Source organism: Protopterus annectens, chromosome 1.part2 (assembly GCF_019279795.1).
Source record: "Protopterus annectens isolate FY-2018-M chromosome 1.part2, PAN1.0, whole genome shotgun sequence".
Classification (NCBI taxonomy): Eukaryota; Metazoa; Chordata; order Ceratodontiformes; family Protopteridae; genus Protopterus; species Protopterus annectens.
Genome location: NC_056727.1, coordinates 927,149,327 through 927,174,326, shown reverse-complemented (window position 1 = coordinate 927,174,326; position 25,000 = coordinate 927,149,327). Strand labels below are relative to the sequence as shown.

General features: G+C 38.2%; 1 protein-coding gene across 1 annotated transcript in view; it reads right to left on the bottom strand.

Moving 5' to 3' along the window:
* Positions 1-25,000, bottom strand: part of LOC122792423 (CSC1-like protein 1) — a 740,103-nt gene that overhangs the window by 108,432 nt on the left and 606,671 nt on the right. The window contains exon 12 of the mRNA XM_044060212.1: positions 23,050-23,212. Coding sequence (XP_043916147.1) covers positions 23,050-23,212 — 163 coding nt within the window. The remainder of the gene's footprint in view (positions 1-23,049; positions 23,213-25,000) is intronic.

The window sequence follows — 25,000 nt, the reverse complement described above, 5'->3', positions numbered from 1 at the left end:
TAACATATCAGCTTATATACAACAGACAGAAAGCGGTAAGAATTCTATGAATTACCCAACATCTTATTCTATAACTGTCATTAAAAGTAAGACCTTCATTAAAATACAGCAAGGATTGCACTAATGTTTTATGGAAGGCATCTAACCAGGATTGTAATCAGTTATAGTACATAAAATAAATCACGTAAATCTTTTTACTGGTAAATTAATACATTGAAAGCAGTATTTGCAGAGCCAGTATTTACACTTTACATAGGCATGACACAGAAACAGATTCTGCTGTGTTATAAGTGTGAAATATTGTTCTATTAGATCTAATGTGTTCAAAATAAGCTACTTTACAGATAGTAATGAGTAGTACTTGATGGTGTAAAATATTCCACCCTACATCTGCAAATGCACAGTGATTTTCCTAGCCAGAAAAAAGTTACATTCTTCAGTACAGTACTTTATAAAACACGAGCATAAACATCTCTAAAACAAGGTTACAGCAGCTCACCAGATCTATATGAATTACAGCACTTATATGTCCGTTATACTTTATAAAATACACTGTATTAGCAGCTGCATTGATTCTTGCAGTATGGGCATTAAACTTTTTTATTTTTTTTTATTTTTTGAGTCCTCCTTAAATTTCTTATTACTGGCCCAGCTCCCAGAGCCCTACATCCACACCAGGTCTGCCAGCTTGTCTCCTACCCTACCAGGACTTGCTGGGGTTGTTTGTGGATTCTGAGGGCATACCAGTAAGGTTTGCTTTACCCACTTCCCTGCCCCACCTCCCACGCTCGTTGTTTTTACATTTAGAGGCAACTCCCCTCTTTGAACCATGCCTCCCCTAAGGAATAATCAGCCATGAATGCCCTCCCACCAAGGATGGGCACATCCATCTTTCCCTGCTGCTGTGTCAGTCATCTAAGCTGATAATCAAACCTAATTCGACTGGGCTGTAGTCAGGACTTTATCCTTTTGTGCCACTGGAGCAGACAAATATTATACATTCTTAAATTCATATGGTACCAGTGTTAGTGAAAGTAACTGCAGTCTAGTAAACCACTGAATTTCTGATGTCACCAACATGAAGGAATATACTGAGAAAGGAAAGCAGAAAGTTATGCAAGAGAATTAAAAATTGATACAGTTGTGTTAAGAACTTAACATAAATTTACTGTTGTAGTTCTCATCAAAGGGATATCCTTCTTGCACACTGCCCAATTTCCAGATGTGTACCCTCTCCAGTGACCTTGACTAACTCCCTCCCAATCAATGCAAAGATGTCAGAGATATAATCAGGGCATTAGCTGATGCCATCTTTGGATGCTTCTTGTCCTGGCTGGATAAGGAGCACTTTCTCAGATATGAGAGCAGGAGTGGGACATAGAAGGCTAAACATTAAAGAATAGTCCCCCAGTATGATGGCATATCCATGAAGCCCAAGCTTCCTCTTAGGAATTTTATGAAAGCCCAAAGAAGACAGGGTTCTAGTAAGACAATAAGAGAAAAGGTAGGGTACAAGGCAGTAAAGGGTATGCCACCCAACCCAGCAACATCCAAGAAGAAAGAGAAAGGGAATGATGCAAGAGACCATGGACTGCAACAGTGAATAAATTCAAAACATCTAGAATTATGTTAGGTTCTTAACATAACTTTACTGTGTTCAATGTACTATTCACTGTAGCAGTCCTCATTAATGGGATGACTGCCAGAGCACTGGACAAGTGGGTGGTTGGCCCCTTAGGAAGCAGATCTTGCAGAATAGAAGTAGCAAACCCTGCACTAGCCCTAGGCACATCCTCCAGGTTATAATGTTTTGAGAAGGTGTGAATTGACGACCAAGTAAATGTTTCCAGAACTGACTGGGTGGTAACCCTTCTGGAGAATGCTGTGGTAGCTGTTGTGGCTCTAGCTCCATGAAGTTTTACATGCCTTTGCACTGGCTTTCAACAGCACAGCAGCAATGGTGGACACAATGGGCAAGATCTCAGATAAGGTCAGTTTATTTACTGGCTTCCTCTCCCTGGCTTTTTGCAAAGGACACAAACAGTTCTGACTTTCTAATATATTTTGTTTAGTTCAAACAGAATCTCACTTGCATATATGCATCCAAAGCATGCAATGTTCTTTACTTCTCATTCCGTGGAACAGGGAAAATATACAGAGAAGCAGACTGCCTGTCTCAGCCAAATCTTAGTCACTACTTTTGTAATGAAAGAGTTGGCATAAAGTGATACCATGCTGTGATGAAAAATCAAAAATGGTTCCCTACGCATCAGTGCCTGTAGTTCTGAGCTCCTCCTAGCAGGTATCGCAGTCACCAAAAAACATATCTTCCAAGGCTGGGACTTAAATGGAGTCTGTTAAATGGTTCAAAAGGGGCCAAGATTTCCTTCTCCAAACGATAGGTCTCATGCTGGGGTGATGTCCCTTAAGGGTGTTCAAATATACAATACTCCTTTTAGAAATTATTTGCTAGCTGAGAATACAAAAGAGGGTCCAAGTAGGGTCTGAAGTAGCAGAAACACAAGCTTTTAATGATGCATAAGATAGGCCTGTCTTCTGAGGTTCTGACAGATAATTTAGGATTAGTGACACACTAGCTGCATTCAGCTACTCGACACTGAACAGGTATCAAAGGGAGATTCTTTCCATTTTGTTAAGCATGACTTTCTTGAACTTTATCACTGAACTTACATTGGACAGGGTTCCAGGCCTGAAAGGGTTAAATTCCTTTAAAGCAGCTTTTGAAAAGGAGGAGGGTGCATTATTGTTTCTGATTGGTTTTTACTATTTTAAATACTGTGATGTAGCTTAGTTTATCTGAAGAAGGGTACACACCCGAAAGCGCTTATCTTGATGTTGACTGCTACACTTTTTTATTATTTCCATTGCTGTTTAATTAAAGTAGTTGAACTATCGTACAGCCTGGTGTTTGACCAGCTTTTGTCTTGCTTCATTTAATGTTCATTGGATGGTCAACCTTTTAATGTGGGACTTCAGTTTATTTGCTTGCTTATATTATAACCTAAGCAGCATTGCATAAATTATTCAATTCCTGCCCCTTTTTTAAAGCAAGAAATAGCTTTATCAAACCATCAATTATGACATAAGCAATCATACATTTATATAAATGAAAACAAACCACACTGACACAAGCTTAGTTGCAAGCATTTTACATCACAAACCATACTGACACACTCCCAGTTGCAAACATTATACATCCCTTATCTACCCAATAATTTTAGTCAAACATTACATAGCTCATTTAAGTCCTGCCTTCTTTTAAACCTCATTCCTCCCCTGTATGTATGTATTGTTCCCACAATTCCCATTTGCCCTATGTAGTTTGCTCCTACCTTTTTTTAAAGATCTCAATTCCAGTTTTATCTCTGTTACTATATTCACTGCTTCTAATATAGTTGGTTTAGATTCTGATTTCCATTTTTTACTAATTGCTTTTTTGGCAGCACCATAATTAGACACAGCAAATCCTTATGTCTAGGCATTCCGATTCTGTATCATAGCTCAGAAAAATCCTCTCCCTCATCACACCAATCTGCCCACCCAGCATCTCCAACAGTGCATCCTGCAAGAAATCCTTAAACTCCCAGAAAATGTTCCCAATTACCTCTTTCTTCCCCATCACATCTCCATTTGCTATCTACCTGAAGAAAAATTCTGTGGCATCTACTTGGGGTATAAATATATCTATGTAAACATTTCCAAGCAAAAACTTAAATCTTCTAGATTTTGTTGCATATTTGGAGATGTACACATATCACCCGATTGTTTCTTTGTGAATTGCTTATCCAATCTCTTCCTAATCCTTTCTAACCTCCTCTGATTAATTCTTATACTTATCATGCAATATTTTATATACTCTAATTATTCCTATTTTAATGGCAACTGTCGCTCTCCTATCTAGAACACCATAGAAGAGTCTTCATAGATTCTGTTCAAGCAGCTTTATTTTATAGAAACACATCACTATAGAAGTTTACTGAGTAACTTATGCAACTTGTATACAAATTAACAACTGCGATCTTGCATGCTCTCTCCCTGGATGCTCTTTCAAAATAACATTAGGGATTGCTAGTGTCTGGAATTTATACATGTACATATAGCCTTGACATGCTTCTTAAAGATATAGCGCACAGATCACTTGTACTCTAATCTACATCCTCCCTCTGAGAAATAGATCGTACAATATTATGAGGGATGCAGAAATCACAGGTAATTCTATGTCATGCATTACACAATACTAAACATACAGATATATACAATCAAGTCCACATTGCTGTGTATTTCACACTCGGCTTAGATATTCGCCCATATCATGTGACATAAAACTGAGAATGAGATTTAACAACTGGAAAAGACTCTGCAAAATGTTTGACCTGTGGGATGTTCAGTTCAGTTTCTGGAATGGAATCAGAATTTTGAGCACATTCTGGTATGGAAACAATGTCTGATTCACTCTTAGATTTGGAATCTACATCACAGAAGCAATGTTGTGATGGTGGTGATGATTCTGGTACAGGAAGATGTCCATGGTTCCTCCTATACTCCACACCTTCGGAGTCTATCAGGTAGGATCTTGGCTCACTACAGATGCTGTCATCTGTCCTATTCAATCAAAACCTTTTGTTGTCTGGATTTGTACAGTCTCTCCTTCCCTCAAAAGTCGAAATAATATGCTCGATCCGTCATAACTAGATTTCTGGACATTACACTTCAACAACTGAGCCTTGATGGTTTTACTGTACTTAGGTTTAGGCTTCAATAAACAGGAAATAATGGGTAGCATAGTTCGTTTACCTGGAATGTAGTATTTGAGCAGGTCAGCCAAGAATATCATCACGGGGTATGTTACTGAGATTAAGCAAATTTAAGAACACATCGGTATTGTTATGCTTTGACCTTTCAAGTAATTGCTTTGCACTGCATGTTTAGCTAGACCAATGAACTGAGGACATTCAGGACTACTAGTGACGTACAAAGTCCCATTCTTTTTGCAAATTTCTGAAACAACAGGCTAGTAAATTGAGTGCCATTGTCAGAAAAAATGTGTGTACTACCATGAACTGAGAAATGACGTTTCAAATTAGTAATAGCACTGGATGTTAGGTTAGGTAGTAGATCAATCTCAAACCAATTCGAATAAGAGTCTAACAAACCCAAGTAGTTTTGATTGTTCCACTCAAAGATATCAGTTGCTACAGTAGATCAAGGTAGTTCAGGAACTGGACTTAGCTGATGTGGTTTTCTTTGCAAATGCGGTCTAGTACTGCATACTGAACAAGAAGAAAGAACTCTATCAATGTCTTTTGGAAATGAAGGCCAAAATACTAATTCACTTGCTAGTGAATGCAGATCCTGGGTGACCACAATTTAAAATCAGTATATATTCTTGTTGTAAGGAAGCAGGAACAACAATTTTAGGACCTTAGAGAATAATGCCATCTTCCATCAACAATTTATCTCTGTAAGGAAAATAGGTTTGCACTTTAGGTGGTGCACTAGATTGCTTTGTTGTTCATCCAACATTAAAGTAGTGATTGAGCTAATGCAAAATTAGATCAGTATGAGTGTGAGGTCTTAACTCATTAAGTCTAGTGGTAGAAAAATTACGCACTGACATCACATCAAAGTCAAACTTCTCTGCATCAAGCTGTTCTGTCATATTTCTAGGCAATCTGGATAAGGTATCAGGCAGAGCAATTTGCCTTTTGTGTAGACCATTTTGAAATTGTACTTTTGCAATTTGAGCATCATTCGCTGTAATCTCGCTGGAGTGGAAAGCATAGGCTTCTTTAGAATAGTAACTAGAGGTTGATGGTCAGTTTCAATCTGAATAGTTCACCATAAATATAATCATGAAACTTGGAACATGCAAATACTATTGCCAAAAGCTCCTTCTCAATTTGAGCATACTGCATCTCAGTTTGGGTTAGTGTTCTAGATGCATAGGCTATTTGTCTGCCCTCTTGAAGTATAACTGTAACAAGACCAAATATTTTGAAGCATCACAGGAAAGATTAACTGGTTTGTTCACATCATAGTATCTTAATGTAGGTGAGATGGCAATTTTCTGCTTGAGGTCTTGGTGCTGTTCCAACCATGACCATGCAACATTTTTGCATGTTAGCTCTCTTAAAGGTGCTGTCAACTCACTGAGGTCTGGTATAATCTTGCCTAAATAGTTGCCTATGCCTAGGAAATGCTGTAGAACTTGTACATTATCTGGTACTGACATGTCAAAAATAGCTGCTTGCTTGGTCGGGTCCGGTCTCAAGCCTGTACTCGTAAAACAAATGACCTACGTACGTAACTTCTGGAATCCTGAATTTGCACTTCAGAGGACTTGAGCTTCAAGCTTACTTCATGTGCTCTGTCTAGAACTTTCTTGAGGAATCTGTCATGCTCTGCTTCACCACTGCCTCCAACCAATAAATCATCTACTATTTTGGCAAAAGGATAACCTGAAAAAATGTGCTCCACTGCATGCAAATTTATTCCAAATGGCATCCTTTGGAATTTGTATTTGCCAAATGGAGTACTATAAGTACTTAGAAATGAGGATTTACGATCAAGCATCACTTGCCAAAATGAACTCTTTGCATGCAAGACAGAAAATACAGTAGCATTCGGGATTACAGCTGCAACTTCTGTGACTATGCACATTGGATGATACGGTCTCTTTAATGCTTTGTTCAGACCTCTTGGGTCAATACATATTCTGATTTCGTCTGAGCCTTTTTTATGAGCGGCTACCATGGACACCACCCATTCACAGTTGGTTCTGTAACTGGACAAATCACACCTTGCGGCATCATTTTGTCCAACTGAGCTTTAACTTTACCCTGCATGGCTACCAGAACTTTTCTTGCTGGTCTGACTACTGGAGTGAACTCTGAGTCTAACATCATGGAATACATAACTGAAAGTTTGCCTAAATTGTCATCGAAAACAACAGCATACGCTGAGAAAATGGCTTCAGAAAAATTAGAACTTGGAAATCCACTTATGTGATGGACTTTTTAGCAAAAGAAAGCAGATTCATTCTTAAACTATCTTTGAGACCTAATAAAGATTGCACTGGTCTTCGAACTACATAGAATAACAAGTTGTAATAGTTCTCGGCCAAATAACATGAAAGCATCACTGAACCTTCAGTCTGAATTTCTTCACCTCCGTAAGCAACAAGTCTCGCACTAGTCACAATGAGTTGACCGTTAGTTCTCATTTTAGCAAATGTCTCTGCTGGTATAACATTACACTTTAGATCAATATCTACTTTGAGCTCTGTGGATTTTCCATTAATCCGGACAGTACAAAACACTTTGCTTCTTGTCAATAAATTCATTGCATCAACTCTTTCACCAAGCGCCGATATACCATCTACATAGAAAGCTGACTGCTTGGGCTTTACTTGATCAATGTGCTTTTTTGTGTGACCTTCCTTTACAACTGTGTGAGGCTTACTTGATTTGCAAAACTTTTGGAAATGGTTCCATTTTTTACACTTGTCACATTGCTGACCAAATAGTAAGCACTTCTTCCTTTTAGACTCATGATTTGCACCACAATTGCGACAGTTAACAAAAAAGCTAAACTTGGGTTTTGCTGATTCATGCTTGAAATGCACTAAGGTTGAACACACTCCTTTCATAGAACATTCTGGAAAGCCACGTGCCTTCCCTGGAAACCCTGTAGCTGCCACGTGTTGTATACTATCTACATTTGTTCTGAAGCCAACTGAAACCATGCTCTTGTCACTTGCAAGCATACTTGTGTCAACTCATGGATTTAACATATCTCTATGGCTTTGCTCAATGTTAAATCACTGTCACCAAGTAAAATCTTTCTCACAGCAGCACTACTAATACCACACACAAACTTGTCCTTTATCAGTTCATCTTTTAAATCACCAAACAGACACATTTTAGCTCCGTTTCTCAATATAGTTATATAAGCTGCAAATGTTTCCCCTGGTTTCTGATCTCTTGTGTAAAACAAATACCTCTCTAATATAGTATTCGTTTGGGCGTTACACATTTCTCTGAACTTGCGCTTCATACACTCGGGGTCTTCCCTTGATTCAGCCTGCACAGCAATATGATGATTTTCACCTTCTCCTTCATATACTGCAGGTGCATACACAAATGAACGTTCTCTTTCTATGGCCACTGACCCAGCTAGGTTTAGCAAAATGAATGCCCTGGTGTGTGCATCTTTATCTGCATAAGCTGCTTGTATAAAAATATTGTACTCTTACTCAAATATTCTCCAATTCTCTGCAATATTCTGATCAAATAAAGTGGTAGGGGTTTTCAAATTCAGTCTGTCATATTAACACATACCAGTGAAGGGGTGCAAATAAGCACAAACTTACATACATGTACATATGCCAAAAACTTGGCCAGTATTTGTAACTTTGTCCAATGCCATTATGCTTTTGAATTTATTCCTTTAGGGCTTTTCAAAATTATGCTAATAGACAAACTGGGCTTTGTGAAACAAACTTCTCGGGCACTTTATACTTTTGCAATATCATTTTGAAAGGCTAAAATGCTAAAGTCATGTATCATCACTTTGCTGAAGTAGTTTACCATCATTTTAAGAAAAATTTCAACAACTTTACGATGTGACTGAATAACTCCCGGGCACTGTACAACTCTTGTAATGGCATCTTTTGCAAGAAATCACTGTAAGAAATGTACCATATAACAGCACAATGCGAATAAATCAAACATCTCTTTCCCAGAACTCAGTAATACTTTGAAGTAATTGCACTTTGTGAATAACTGCATACATCACACTGACATGTCCCCAAAATGAGGGTACCTTGCTAGGCAACTCTTTACAGTTTGAGAAATGCTCTGTAATGGTGGCACTTTGCGAAAAGACATACCCAGCACAAGAAACTTTTCGAAATGGCTATACTTTGACTGTTTTTCATGAAATAGTTGCAATTTACACACAACTCTTTGAAATACATGCACAGTAATAAGCACAATATGTAAGCACTTTTACACACACTGAGACACTTTGAATAACTTTAGTTATGCTCTTGATACAATATGAAGTCACAGTTATGCCAAAACACAGCACTTTGCCAAAACACATGAAGCCGCCTTGCTTTATTTTTGCTTAATGTGCCCTTTTTGCCCTCATTATATTCTTTTTGCTTAAGCCCTTTTCATGCCCAACATACTTTTCTTTTGCTCTTTTACTCTAAACATGCCCAGTTTTGCCTTAAACACACTCAGTTTGCTCTACTGTTAATTGTTTCATCAAATACATTTATTTTAAACATTTCCTTGGTTAACAAACTTTTTGTGCTTTCCACTTGCTCAATAATGCAGTGTATGCCCTTGTAATGCCCCTTTTTGTCTTTCGTATCAAATAAACAGTTTGTGCTATTTCTCATTATCTTTGTTTTCTAGCTCTGTTTGGGCTTTTTTCTCTCAAGTTTACCTTCACTGGCTTCTCTGCACCTCATGGCTCTGAATATTATTCTCTTCTATCCTGGTTCTGACACCATGTCGCTCTCCTACCTAGTACACAAGAGGAGTCTTCGTGGGTTCTGTTCAAGCAGCTTTATTTTATACAAACACATCACTATAGAAGTTTACTGACTTTAACTTAAGTTACTTGCATACAAAGAACTGCAGTCTTGCATGCTCTCTCTCTGGCTGCTCTTTCAAAATGGCATTAGGGATTGCATGTGTCTGGAATTTATATGTGCATATATAGCCTTGACATGCTTCTTAAAGATATAGCGCACACATCACTTGCACTATGACCTACAACTTCTGTTCTAGATTCTACTAAAAACTCTACCAGTGTTGGTCTTTCATTTAGGAACCCTCTATTTCTTTCTCTTTGCCTATACTCTGATAGCAATCCTTGATAGGGAAGGCAATCTCTAACCCGCAGTCCAAATAAATTCTTGGCATCTTCCCATTCTAGCATCTTTCCTTCTCTAGTTATTTGCTCCTAATACCTTGGTTACTTTGCCAGTTTTCTTCAGTAAATTCCATCCCCCTCTTGGTTATTGTCTATATCCCTAATTGCAGTCATCCCTATCAGCAGGATCTGTTTTTTTCATTCCTGTGCTAGCTTAGTTCTTAGAATACTTTCTAACTTTATGGATATAATATTCTGTATTATTAATGTTATTCTCCTTAAAAGCCTGCACCCAAAATCCCAGTCTCTCCTCGTTTCTTGAGCTTCCTTCCTGTTTCAACATCATCCCTTTCCACTCTGAATTATAGTTTTTTGCTTGTGCTATGTACAGGAGCCTTAAATGTGTAACTCTGAAAACCCCTTCAAATTGGGTGATCCCAAAGAGCCCTCTTCTATTGAGTCTTGTCTCTGAAAATTAATAGCCAAGTGCACCAATGTATATCCTAGATCAAATGCAGAAAGGTGATTATGCAAGCGAACTTCATCTGATGTAAGCTGTCAAGCAATGTTACCTCCTACAGACTTATAAGCTTCCACTGCTGATGAGTCCTCTTCTACACCAATACATGTAGTGAGGAATAACCAGTTAATCTTTTTCATTCTATTTTTATCTGTTTCAATATTTTAAAGTCAACTTCATGTTCCTCTTTGCAGCCAACAACAGATGCTGCTAGTTCAATTCTTTGAAAATCCATTTTTTTTTTCTCAGATTCATGTTTTGATGCTGGTGGTGATCTCTGATGGCTATTGCAACTTTGACTCCATCTAGCTTGTTCATTATTAACTGATTAAGCCTCTTCTGCTCTGGCCAGTTCTATTACTTCAAAACTATATGGTCAAGGGTGGTCACACACAACACACTGGTGTGTGACCAAATAGTTTTGAAGCCTGTACCTTAGTTACAGGAGACAAGAACCTGAATCCTCTACACTACTCAAACTGCACTTTCAAGTAATTGAGCTTCAGTACATTTTTAATGAATTGTGAGCTTCTGTGCATTTTCAAGGAATTATGAGCTGCAAGGGAAAATAAGTTTATTGCTGCTCATGCTAAGTCTGTTTTCAATGTGCAACTGTTTTGTTTACCAAATGATTGTCACAGTTTGTGCTACACAATTTGAAAGGAGTGTTGGTAGCACAACTGGTTGCATACTGGCTTTTGATGCAGAAGGCTGGGAGTTCTACTCCCACACCATGTATATGGATTGCTGACACTTTGTCACACTTTAAGGGGGGATGAGGGTGCTGCATTCCTAGGTGTGTCCTCCTTTGGATGAGATGCCTAGTAACTATGAACCTATACCATTCTCTACTGCAACATTGCCAGCTTACTCATTTTTAATGTAACCTCGGCAATTTATTCCTCAAAGCCAGCAGACATTGAACTTGTAGATGAAACACTGAAATATAAAGTTGTTTGCTGGCAGCAACTTCATTAGTTACACATCTCTTTAATATGGAATTATTCAAATAACGTTTTGCTCTGTAGAGATTGAGCATGTTGCCGGAGTGTTTTTTTATGGTTGAAATATTCTGAAATGGGCAGTTTTGTCACTACTGGTTCATATGTTTTATTTCATTGCTTAGTGGAAAAATGTTCAAAAATACAAATTTAAAATACACTTTTAACAAATGATGCTGTATTAAACAAGTAATGCAATTTAATATGATCAGGAAGGTAAATCAAAGAACACATGCATGGATGGTCCTAAAAATGTGTGTAAAGGGCCTATGATTTGAAAACAGTGCAAAGGCAAACTTTATCCACCACTATCTAGATATATATTCTTTGAATGTGAGTTTCAAAGCCATTTCAATGAATGTGGCCTTAAAGGACAGAGAAGTTTACTGTTAATGCTAAGTCTGTTTTAATTATGAGACAGTATTACTTTGTTCAGCAAATGTCCGCCAGTGTCTGTGCTATAAAGTTTGAAACTCATTTTAAATTAAATCCAAATATCTGTAATGACTGCACAAGTAAAGAAGAAAACAGCATGTGCACTGACAGGTTTTAAACAGTGTTTATGGCAACGGGGAGAAATCGCCAAATAATGGGATGCTGGAATGGCTGCAGGGGGGCCTGCTGTGTGCATAGGGGGACCCTGATGATCCAGCTCTGGCAAAGGTAGAACTTTACTGACTTTAAATACCAGGAGGCTTGTTCAGTTTGGAATGCTGCTGCTCAAGCACTACAGTGCAAACCAGGTTTTCATCCTATTAGGTAGCCAACAAAAGAGCTTAGTCGACAAAAAGTAATGCAACTCCCTCACCCTTGTACATCATATAAAGTTCATTGCCTTCTTTGACACACACTAGTTGTACTACCATGATAGATTTTACTACTGCTTTATTTCACAGTGAAAATCCGCTGTTTCATTTTAGCTTATTAACTTACTAACTGTACACGCTGCTGACATTAGTACTTTTGTTCTGCTGAATTTTGTTACTGTGTTTAAATAACACTGCATTACTGTTCACTTTTACTATGCTGACTTAGCATTATCAAGTTTAAATACTGCACTGTCACATATCACTACTCTGACAATATCTAAGATAACAGTAGTGTTGCCTGTTAATTGATGCCAAGTACATAAAAAGCAAATTAAGTTATTTATCACAGTTACTGATTTCACTTTTTAATCACTGGTGTATTTTTGCTTGTTACTGTTTACTATTAAGTTACGGCATTCAAAGCTACTGCTCTACAGCACTGCATGCACTAGTCAGTATAGGGTTACCTATGTGATATACTTTTATTACTTAGCAGATTGCTGTACTAACACTGCACTACTTATTTACCTGTAGTTGTTACAGTTACTGCCCCCAACCAACTACAATAGATTATCCATTGCTCATTCTTTTCACTAGTTCAGTAGAGATCCAGTACCATATCGGGTAAAGCTATTTGAATTAACTTTTCCACTTGTTATCAATTTCAGCACTGATTCTACATATTTCTGCCACTTCTAAATTTTCGATTTTCTGTTGCATTTCTGACTGCTGCACTCATAACTCATAGTTTTATCCTTTATCCATACCCCATATTATCCCCTTTTCCTAGGCCAGTCAATTATCTCCCTCAGTCTTACACCAAGTGTAAGTTATTAACCTATCCTTTTTTTGTTGTAATCTCTTTGGAATGGCCAATATGGAATCCCCCCAATGTACTGATGTAGCCAGCCTGACAGCAGTAGGTATTCAGAGGCAGGGTTACTGAAAAACTCTTTTGCTACTGGATAATGATTGTGTGTGTGAAAGGAATGAGTATTTAATTAAATTGAAGGCTACCTTCTCACCTTAGAACTCGTTCGGTAGGAATACATATACTAACAAACCACTTCCACTAAATCTTCTTATACTGAGGTCAACAGAATACTGCCTAAGCCTCTCAGGCTAAAGTCTAAGAAACCTCAGATATTAGTTCAAGCAACAACATACCCACCTTCACAATGCACAGCCACTACACATGCATCTAAGAATCACAAGGATGCAGACTCCAGCTCTTATGGTTCACCAAGACTGCATCTATCCAGGGCAATGTTTTAGTAATAAGTGAGACTATTATGGTCACTGTTTATTACTGTTTGGCATCTACTTTTCTGAAGTAAAAGCCAATACCCAAGGGCTCTGGCTGACTACGTTTGCAGATGACTGTAAGCTAGAAGCAGTCATTGAGTCCTCAGATGACTTAGCCATCCAGCAGGAAGGTTTGCCTCAAATAAATAATTGGTGTCAAAATCATGGTCTGAAACTAAATGACAAAAAATGCATTACTGTACCCTTTGCAAAGTCATCTACCCCAGGGAACTACCACACTGACAATACTCCCCTAAGAGTTGACCCACTTGTTCAGGATTTCGGAACATAGGTGGTCAGGCACCTAACTTTTGACAGACATGTGTTCTTATATTTAGCACAGCTTATTAAAAAGGGAATTGTGTCCAGACATAGGAGTGTCATTGCCCCATTTACTCAGCCCTCAGGCCAATTGTTGTATATAATGACCCCTTTGGCATGCATCTGTTCAAACACATGCAGCAACTGAAACACTCAGAGAGATACCTTACTAAAAGGATACAAGGCCTAAACAATACATTCTACATAGACTGACTCAAAGCTCTGTCACTATACTGTGTATCCTACAGACTGCTAAAAGGTAACCAGTGTCTGGCACATAAGGCATCTTCTGACCCAATACAGACTGTTTACTACACATCACCAAGTCAAATGGCATCAGAAATACTCGGTCTAGTCATCTAAACCTCTACTCAACACCAACTGAATGGTTTGCAGGGATAGCTATGCCTCACGGAGGATAACACTGTTGTGGAACAGACTGCTCCTCCACAAAAAAAAAAGTTCATCCATCCATTATAAAGCGCAACTTAGAACAATGGATGGGAAACAGAAAATTTACCCCAGGACTGCCTTATGTACTACTAATGGACAGAGGCAGCTCCCAAATTCTTTATCTCATGCAAGAATCCCCTCATATTATCGATGGTATGATCCCAGTTACTTATATTACTTTAACAAAATGTTTCTTCACATCACTGATGATGATATGTACGAAGAAACTACACAAAATTATATTCATGTGGTATACAGGAAAATAGATTTTTTTCTTGCAAGACATGTTTGACCAAGGGCAAATAGATGGGGAAACACTGAGTTTCCTTAAAGTGAAATATCCCATAGTGCCAACCATTTTTGGCATACCAAAGCTTCATAAAGATTTGATGGATCCTCCTACGAGGCCAATTGTTAACGCCAGTACTTCTAAGGTACATGCCATGGCAAAATACGTGGATTTGAAGCGTAAAAATTGTTTAGCAAGATACCACCACCTCTGTAAGGACTCTTGGGATGTTTTGACAAAACTTAGGGGAGTTAACTATTCAAAAGCATTATGTTTTGTAACAGTAAATGTTGTTAGTTTATTTAATGTTATTCCCCACCAACAGGGTCTTGAATGGTTTAAAGAATTACTAGTGGATTTAAGAACATATTGTTTTGATGAAAACTGCAGTTTTGGTCACATTGATGGAAATAAATTTAGACTACAACTCTGTTTAATACTGAAGGACAGTAATTTAAGCAGAAAAGAGGTGCAGCGATGGGGGCGGCTTGTGCCCCCCTGTATGCTAATATAATCACGGGTGCAGTGGGAAAAATAGTACATACTGAGTAACCCAAAAATACAGGCATTAAAAATCTATGCCAGATTTTTGGAGGATATGTTTTAGCAGGGGAAATGAATGAAGAAGCAGCAACTGACTTGGTAAATTATTTGAATTCCAATACCTCGTTTTTGAAATTTACTTATTCCTACAGCACTGCGGTGGTGGTGCTGCAGTAGTGTTGTCGCCTCACAGTTAGACATTGCCCGTTCAATTCTCAGTTACAGCGTCTTCTGCGTAGCGACATGCGTGAATGGGCATTCCTTCATTGAAGTTTGTGCGTTAGGCCCGGCAAGCCAGTACATAAAAATTTACTGCGAATTATTAGCGGATCAGAGTTCCGCTGTGGCGACCCCTAACCGGGAAAAGCCGAAAGACACAACTTATTCCTACAGCACTGAAAGCATTAGCTACCTAGATGTGCTAATAGCCAAAGATCATGTTAAGGAGAGGCTTACTACTAACATTTACATGAAACCTCACTATTCAAATTCCCTTTTGCATTACACAAGTTGCCATCCCTTGACATGTTAAGAAAGGGGTGGTAAAGGGACAATTTATTCGTCTGGCTAAAATGATTTTTGATGACAATATGTTTGAGCAAGAAAGTAACAAACTTCTTGACATGTTCCAAGGCAAGAGGGTATCCACTGAAACTGATTGTTAGTATTCATAGTGAGGTGAGTACTAAAAGGGCACCATTCTACCTCTTTTTAGGGGTTCCACTACTCAGATTAGAGAGGATGTTAATGACACACATGCTACAAGTAACAATACTGAAAATTATGACAAGGCATTTCTCACAACTTACACTGTGGGCAGTGATGCAATTGGTAACATACTATTGTAAGAACTGGAAAACATTTTCTTGTTATGGGAAAGATTTTGAGAAGTTTGATGATAGACCATGTATAGCATATAGGACAGGGAAGAACTTGAAAAAACTGTTGTAAGGCAGTGAAAAACTGGCTTCAAATTCAGCCAAGAGGTAGGGAACCTATGAGTGTGGACTCTGCAACCAATGCAAATTTATTTTTGAGGGTAACACACTAGTGGTAGGGACCCACAAGTTGGTTACTTCATTCCACTGCACTTGTAATTCAATGGGTTCAGTATACGTGGCAAAGTGTGTTCAATGTTTGTGTTTTTATGTGGGAAAACGCAAATGGAAATTTAGAGAGGGTATTTACGAGCACAATCTAGATCTAAGGAAAAAGAATGTTAAAAAATCTTTACGCAAGCATGAGGAAATACACCCTGATCATTCATTTTTACTTTTTGGATTGGATTTTGTACCCCAGAATATGAGGAGAGGGCCATGGGAAGATCTTCTCGAATACAGAGAAATGATGTGGCAACTAAAGTTGAATGCTTGTATGCCCCCTGGCTTTAATGAATGCATTTCAATCAGTAGTGTACTGCGTTTAAAATCATATAAAGTATAAACCCTGTACCTTATATTCTAACTACCTTCTTTTGTATTTGATAACATAAGGTTAACAAATTTGCTTCTGTTGCTAACTGATGTGGCCATGTGATTTTTTACTATTTAAATATTGTAGAGTTTGTTGAATTTTTAGATTCTGATGAAGTCTTGGTTATAGACTGACGAAAGCACTTAATCTTGTTGGCTTATTACTAATAAATTTTTAAACTTCTCGCTGGCTCACTGGTGTCTTCAGTACCTCCAGTTTTTGGATTGTTTGTATCTGCACTGCTTTTGCCTTTAAGTGATTTGACTTTTGGAATTAAATCCTGGTTGTCCTTTTATGAGACAATTTGAGAATCAAGTTGAGCTGCTTACATTCTGATTGCTTCCAGGTGGTGAAAGGGTTGCAGTTAATTGCTATTGTGGTCACAGGCACAGCTTTTTGGCAGGCCTTCAACTTTTTTTGTGTCAGTCTCAGACTATCCAGCAGGAGAGCTAAGTGTCTAAAAAAGAATCCCACCCTGCTCTCTGACATGTTCTTAAACCCAGTGTGTTTCTTCCTCTCTAGTCCCTTAGGTTAATTTGACCATAAAAAATCCCTCCTCCTCCTGCTTCATTGATTATTTTCAAGTACAAAATGACAATTTTGCTAAGAGATTTCATTTTAACTATTTAAATACTTTTTCCCTCCTATAGCCGTCTAAAGATCCTGAGTAAAGGGTGCCCACCAAACCAGGTAGTACTGCTCTTGGATTGCTACTTACTCTTACTACAACATTTTCGTTGGTAGCTCTTCCCACTCTCATCTCACATGCTCATACTAGTTACTCCTAGAAGACCAAACTAATAGTTCCTTTCCTTAGACTGCTAAAGCTTGAGTTTTTCTCGCCTTCATATATTCCGGTCTGTTTAGTGCACAGTCCAGTACAAAGAGGAAGGACAGCCTGCTTATTTCCTTCTGTTGTCAGCTTCACAGCACATGATATCCATAGGCAGTGTAATGCTTATGCTCACAGATAATGAACTCTTACTCAACAAAAGAGATTTTGTTTGTGATAGATGCAAATATTTAACAAATAAGGAGGCTTCACTCAAAAAAAGAACAGAAAAGAAAAGGAAAATTACTGCCAAAACCTCCTAGGACCATGAAGACTAGGTCTCAGCAAAAATCCAGCACCAAAACACATTCGGGTAAACTTTCAAAAGTTTCTCACCAAAAGTTAAATTATTTCAAAGCCAGTGCATCAGACCACTCTGCAGAAAGAAATATTTTATAGTGGTTGGTGACTCTATACTTAAGGACACTGATTACTCCTCTCACTAGGCTGGACAAAGACAGAGTAAAGGTAACCTGTCTTTCAGGTGCCAGGATCTTGGATATCTCAAGGGCCCTTAAGACCACTTAACCTACCAAATATTACTACGACATAGTGGTGGCCCATGTGGGGGTCAATGACTTGAGATGCAAAACTCTGAGGAATATGCAGAAAGATATGTTAGAACTCTCCATGCATGTCGCAAAATGCAGGCCTTGAGTGGAATCCTCCTTTCTCCAAGAATGATACCTCAGTACAAAGAAAAGGTAAATGGCTTCAACAAGTGCCTAAATAGTTTGCGCCATTCCAGGAGGATACAGTATGTGTCAGTATGGGAAAAGATGCTAGACAATCCTCCTTAATTTACAAAGGTTGGCCTGCACCTCTCGTTCCAAGGTATCTGCATAATGGCTAACAACATTGACTAAAAAAGTACGGAGGGAGTAGCAGAATCCAGCTAATGGACATCCCAACATATCTAACGTATCAAATCTAAATGTCAGAAGTCTTAAATAGCTATGTGATCTTGAGGCTTCCCTGCATTTGAAATATATTCATATTTGTGTAATAACTAAAACTTGATTTAAAACTTCAGAAAGCATTCCCTCCTCATCCACGTTTTTGTGCCAACCATGCCTTTTGATGTGATGGATACTCTACTGGCATCTTCATATTTCTTAGGGACCATATCACCTCTAGACAGATTCCCAGAGACCCACAAATGTAACTCATTAAGGTCCAAATCACACTAAACAAGACCAACTATTAGTTTATAGCCGGTTACAAATTTAACTCTATACCTCTGAAAATCATGCAAAGATACTAAATGTACTTGATTAACTCCCTATAAATAAGACTTTGGGAGACTTTAACTACACCTCAAATAAACTGGAGCTTTTATATCTCTAATGTTGGATATGTCCAAAAATTCTTTAGACTTAATAAACAAATTCCCTAGACCATATTGTTAAACAACATAGAAGAAAACATATTTGTGAACTGGTCTTTACAAACATAGATTATTATTGTGCTGTGCCCCTCTAGGTCACTGCCCCCTTTTTTAAGCATTGATTAGGCCAGTTAATTAATACAATGACCCCTTTGAGATGTACCTCACTAAACAAACTACAAAATCCCAGAGGTTCCCAATTAAGAATGTTAGTGACTTAAAAACCCTATGCTTCCATAAAAGACTGGAAACACTGTCCCTTTATTCAGTATTGCAGAGAGTTCTCAAAGGAGATCAATGCCTCAACTTTTGTGCCATTAGCAACCCAGTGTTGTGAATCTGCTTTTATGTATCACTTTCTGATCAGTTCTTGATTAAAGCTATTTACTCAGTCTCTTTATTTTTCCTCAAATACCAGAACCAGGTATCTAAATTTTCATCATCAAATAAATAAAACATGAAGAGAAAGGTTCATTAGGCAGTGCCTTTCCCTCCTCTGCAATAGATTCTGAATGCAAACCAAGCAGTGTAATACATTACCTTCCTTCAAAAGAGAACTGGATGTGTCTTCCTAAATTCACCCCTGGCTTGGCTGGCCTAGATCTCCTTGAAAAAGGAGGCATGGTCTAAGGGCAGGTACTGGCAAGGCGTAAATGGATGCAAGACTCAGTTGCCTTGCACTTCCTAAGATTCATGGTGCATACAATTATATTAAGTAGCCTGACTCAAAAGTACACTTTCACAATGTAAACTTCTCCTTAAAAGGTTTAAATACTGAAACAGAGACTCTCTCTCTCTCTGGAAATACCTAGGAATTTCCTTTGACAGAAACTTATCATTTGAACATACATAAAATCTTGGAGCATTCTAGAGACTAGGCTTTGCCTAACTCTCGATTACAAAGATGAAATGAGCTGAGCATCTACCACTCTCTAACCATTTATACTGTGCAACAGTCATGAAAATTTTGAACCACCACCTATTAAAGTCACTGACAACTTACCATGAAAATATCTACATTTGTAGCAAACAAGCCTTCTATTTCCCATCACTTTACTGTACTACATACATTTAGTTGGATGGCACTAGAAAATAAATTTAAGTACATATAGGTTACAATGAGCTTTTAAGTTACCATTTGATAATCAAAGCTTGGTCCTCAGTGATTTGCTTTCTTGGTACTCTTTTTCCAGGGAACTAAGGTTAACAAATCAATTCCTACTGAAAATTACCAAACCCAATAATAAACTCAATAATACTGTCCTTTGCATTCTTCTAGCAAAAAGCTGAAATCAACATCCTCTATACTTAACTAATTACATACTTCCTTACTTTGTTTTTTTTAGATCAAGCTCACTTATTGCAGGAGTGTTTTGTATCTTCTGCTGCAGCACAGTTCCCTTGATCTTGTGACTTGTCACATATCCTCTAAGTTTTGAAATGTAACCTGGGAGTTCAGCCCCTCTAGGTCACAGCTTCCAATGCTCCCATTACCACCATTAAACAGGCTTACTATGGGGATGGCTGGTTAGTCTGGGAGCCACCATATCTACTAGCAGAGATAGCAGGTCTACACATACCTTCCAACTGCCCGGCTTTTCACAGAATATCCAGATTTTTTGCCTTGTAATTTTGGTCCAATCCTCATAAAATGTGCGGTTTTCTAGATTTTTGTGGAAAGTCACGAGGACTGAATTCACTAAATGACAAGCATTTGAGTTTTGGACTTCATAGCCTTCAGAAAATGCAGGATAACACAATTCCTTATATTCTAGCAATCTTCTAAGTTTATGAGAGCAATATTTAAAATTTGTCCCTATGTTTGGAGCTTTGTCCTCTATTATTTTTGCCTTTGTCTAGATTTTCTGTCCTAAAAGGTTGATAGATATGGTGCTGCATTAGTTGCGCCCTAAACCCTTCCACTACAAGATGGAGTCATTTGAAGGCTGATCATGCAATAAGACAAGGCCTATGTATGGGGTGCTCATTGCCACAGAATGGAGACATTTCTCTTGTCCAACCACACTGCCTTTTTTTTTTTTTTTTCAAAACATCTTTATTAAATCACAACTTACACTATGACATAAGTACAGATACAGTAACAAAAAAACAGTGACATTTGCATTATTTTCATGCAGCATAAAGGCAGGTTTTTTTTAACAATCATTTACGCCAACATTACCCAAATTACTCAATTCTTGCATTCCCTTAAAACTCACTCCTTCCTCTGAACATTATTCTGCATGTATTGTTCCAAAAAAATCCCATTTCTTTTGTATGCAGTTTGCTCCTTCCCTTTTCTAAACATCCCACCTCCAGTTCTTTTAATCACCATTATGATATTCAGTACTTCAATTGTAAATTATTTACATTTTATAGAAATTGCTTTTTTGCGACCAATAACATTAAACTTAGTAAGGCTTTACTATGTCTGGGCAATTCAAATCCAGTGTCCCTGCTCAATCAAAAGAATAATTTTATTAGTTACAACCATCTTCTCCTCCAACTTTTCTGAAGAAGTCTGTAGGGAATTTTTAAAATCTATCATCTTGTTACACTCCGAAGAAACATGTTCCCAATTTCTTTTCCTTCCCATCATACATTCAGCTTTTGCTGAATACGTGAGGACAAATTCTCTGAAGTCTGCTTAGGATACAATATCTATATAAACACTTCCAAAGAAAAAACCTTAACCTTCTTGACTCTGTTGCACACTTGGGAGCCATACAAAATCCCTTCCATTGTTCCTTCATAAACTGCATTTGCAATCTCCTTTCTCAATCTTTCTAACCTCCTCTGACTTATAGTTATCATGCAATATTTTACATGCCCTAAATTTTAACATTCAGCTACAATCTCTACAAAAGCTGCCCTTTCACTTAGCAAGCCCACATCCTTTGATATCAGCCATGGCCTCCATCTGGACTATGAGCAATCTGGTCCAGCATTGCCCTGCCCACTGTCTCACAGGATAGGCACACATCCTGCTTGCCTGCACTGTCAAGCACCAGAGCAGTTAAATGAACTTACGTTGCCTAGATCACAGTCAGGGCTTTACTCCTCTACACCATCTGTGAGGTCAAAGTACTTCCTCTAAGTTATCATCAGCCCCCTTTTCCCCATTTTTTCTACATGGGGTCAGGGTATCGTGTTAACTGTCACCAACTCAATCTCAATTCAGTGCCACACTACTGCCTTCTGCAACACTCATGCCTGACTGTCACAGATCTTCTTTCACACAATCCATCCACCTCTTTGCTGGATGTCCTTGCTTCCTCTTACCTTCTTCCTGTCCATCCCAAATGTTCCTCACCAGACTGTCTTCTGCTTTTCTCACCACCGTATCTATTCTCTTTGACCTTTTCTGCAGTTGGAGCTACTTTGGCTTCTGCTCTTATGTCCTCATTTCTTTGTCTGTCCCACAGTGTGCATCCTACCACCCTTCTCAGGCACTTCATTTCCTTCGCCTCTAGCTTTTTCATCTGCTCTGCCTTTACTGCCCAGGTTTCTGTACCATACAGTAGTACTGGTCTTACCACTGTCTTGTACACCTTACTTTTCAGCTTCTTTTGCATTCTTCTGGCATAGACTACATATGACACACTATGCCAGTTGGCTGCAGCCCCTCTGATTCTGGCTTTGACCTCTTCATTCAGACTTTCTCTTTTAAGTCTTAATGTAAAAATTTCCCTTTACTGTTTGTCAACTTGTGACTTGCAAAATCACATTACCCCTTTTACCTAGCTTACATATCCAAATTGTATTCACTGTCTTACAGGATGACATTTCTTTGGACATTACATTCTGTAATGAAAGTATACGGAATGCTCTTTTATGTAATGTGCTGTGGATATTTATTGGTGCAGTATTTTCCATATTTCTATGTACTTATCTTGCAATAATTTTGTATTTTTCTTTCAGTGACTCTTTACCTAGTTATCACTAAAAATGGTCTTGAACCTTGAAGACCAACCTTGTAAGCGATATAAAATAAATAAATTGCATGCAACCAGAAATAAAAAGAGCAAGAAGCAACACTCTCAACTATTTAGAAATATATAAAAAAAATATAAAACTGAAGTTAAATTATAAGACAGTCCTGTGAAAACTCTCAACGTATAATTTATAGTTGGTCTTAAACCTCCATTGTCAGTCAAATTTATATTTATATACAGAATGCCTGACTTGAGTAAGAATTATTTTTTACCTGTCTGATGTTCCTTCGTTCAGCAGCTGACTTTGCCATTGCCATGCGTATGGTATAAAGGAGGAGGCCTGGCAGACGTATAAGCTCCATGCCACTGCCAATAAACGCTGCAGCAATTACATAATTCACAAAAAAGGCTCCCTGGTCAGGCAGGAATACACATCTGTGAAGTGATAAAGCGAAAGTCAAACTCCAGAAGGACTAGCAAAGACTTGCAATTTCCATTGAAGCCACTATACAAGGTTCTACACAAAAGGCTGAAATGAAAGGAACCATTTCATTGCACACATTATCTCCTTATGACAACTAAACAATTGTACATGTATATTGTGCATGTTCCACAATTTGCAAAATGCTACCTGTATCTTTTTTTTAATGATGCCACGTTTGTTCTACCAGGAGAAATTAAAAGCTAACATTTATTTCCTGTGATTTGTGTACAGTTTGCTTACAATGAAGTGTGTGCATTTCAAAATGGAAGAACTAAACTGCATATCACATACTACTATGTACCCCTGGCATGTTTAGAAAAAAATTTCTCAACAGCAGTGTACTTGAATCTATTTGATTTTTTCAAGTGAAAGTCAAACTTGTGTTAACACAGATGCAAGGTTTCCATAGCAAACTTTCATGTTCCCAGGTGCTTCTATTTTTCGAGGAATCTCTCAAAGTCTGATGTCTCCAGCGTAAGATACCCACCTACCATCATTCTCAGATAAGCTGGCATAAGTGATCATCACTTTGAGAAGATGAAAAGTTCACAAAAAACAGATGATGTTAGAACATCAGTATGAAATGCAAGGTTTTGTTCTGATAGCTAAAAGGTATATGATATGTATTGCTGAGATGCAGGGAGATCGCCAGATCACTTAGCTTCTTTAGCTTCTCTTTTGGACAGTGGGAAAGAGAAAGTGGTTACTGCTACGGAGTTTAGCATTTTTGCAATCTTTGTTAGCAATGTTAAGACTGTGTCATTTAGAGGTGACTCAAGTTTTGATACAGTGTAACCTCAGTCACACAATATGCACCTGGAGGTTAAAAGGTTAAAACAGTAGGCTATTTGTTAAAGATGAAAAAGTTGCTGGTAGCTCACATACCAGACAGCACTCTCATTCTCCAGCCACTTGTACAAAAAGTGTATGGAGAAGAACATTTATTTCAATGCCCTGTAATTCACATTCCATAAACTGCTAGTAACTACTGTAACAAATAGCAGTATAAAGCCCATCCATAGGCACTAATTAATATGACATGATCAGGGACTACAGTCTCACGACCTACACCAATAACCATCAAAATAAGGTACGAATGTGGATAAATGGCCTTAACAGTGAGCTAAGCATCTGAGGACTATCCACTGGTGAAGAGTGTGGATTAAAGTTCTGCTGCAAAACTGTGAAAGTGCACCAGCAGTTCATCAATGGACTAGTTCTACATGGACATCACTGCATGCTGGGCATGGGACAGGACAATGGGGAGGGAACGCCTTCCATGGCTGTAAGGAAGATGCAATAGCCAGTTACCGTGAACTTTTCTCCTTCCTCTCCCTGAACTCACACACTGATATTCTACATTTTGCTGGGACCTAGTCTATCAGTAGTGCCAGGTATGTCAGGTAAAGCAGAAGATCAGAGAGGCTTCTGGGTCATGACTAGTGACAGATGGCAGAGTGTGTGTGTGTGTGTGTGTGTGTGTGTGTGTGTGTGTGTGGGAGGGGGGGGGGGGTATCAAAACAATTAAAAAGAATCAGAAATTTTAACCAAGGATGAAATTCCCTGATTTATACATTTTCATTACTGCTAAAATATCTGAACTTTCTTCCATATACTAAGTAATAATGCATGATAAGTTTAAAAAAAAGGGCAGCAGCTCAATGTAACTACAGCTTCTGAAGCAAATGGCTGAACTGTTTGCTTATCTATTTTATCTATGTGACTTTGGATACTGTGCA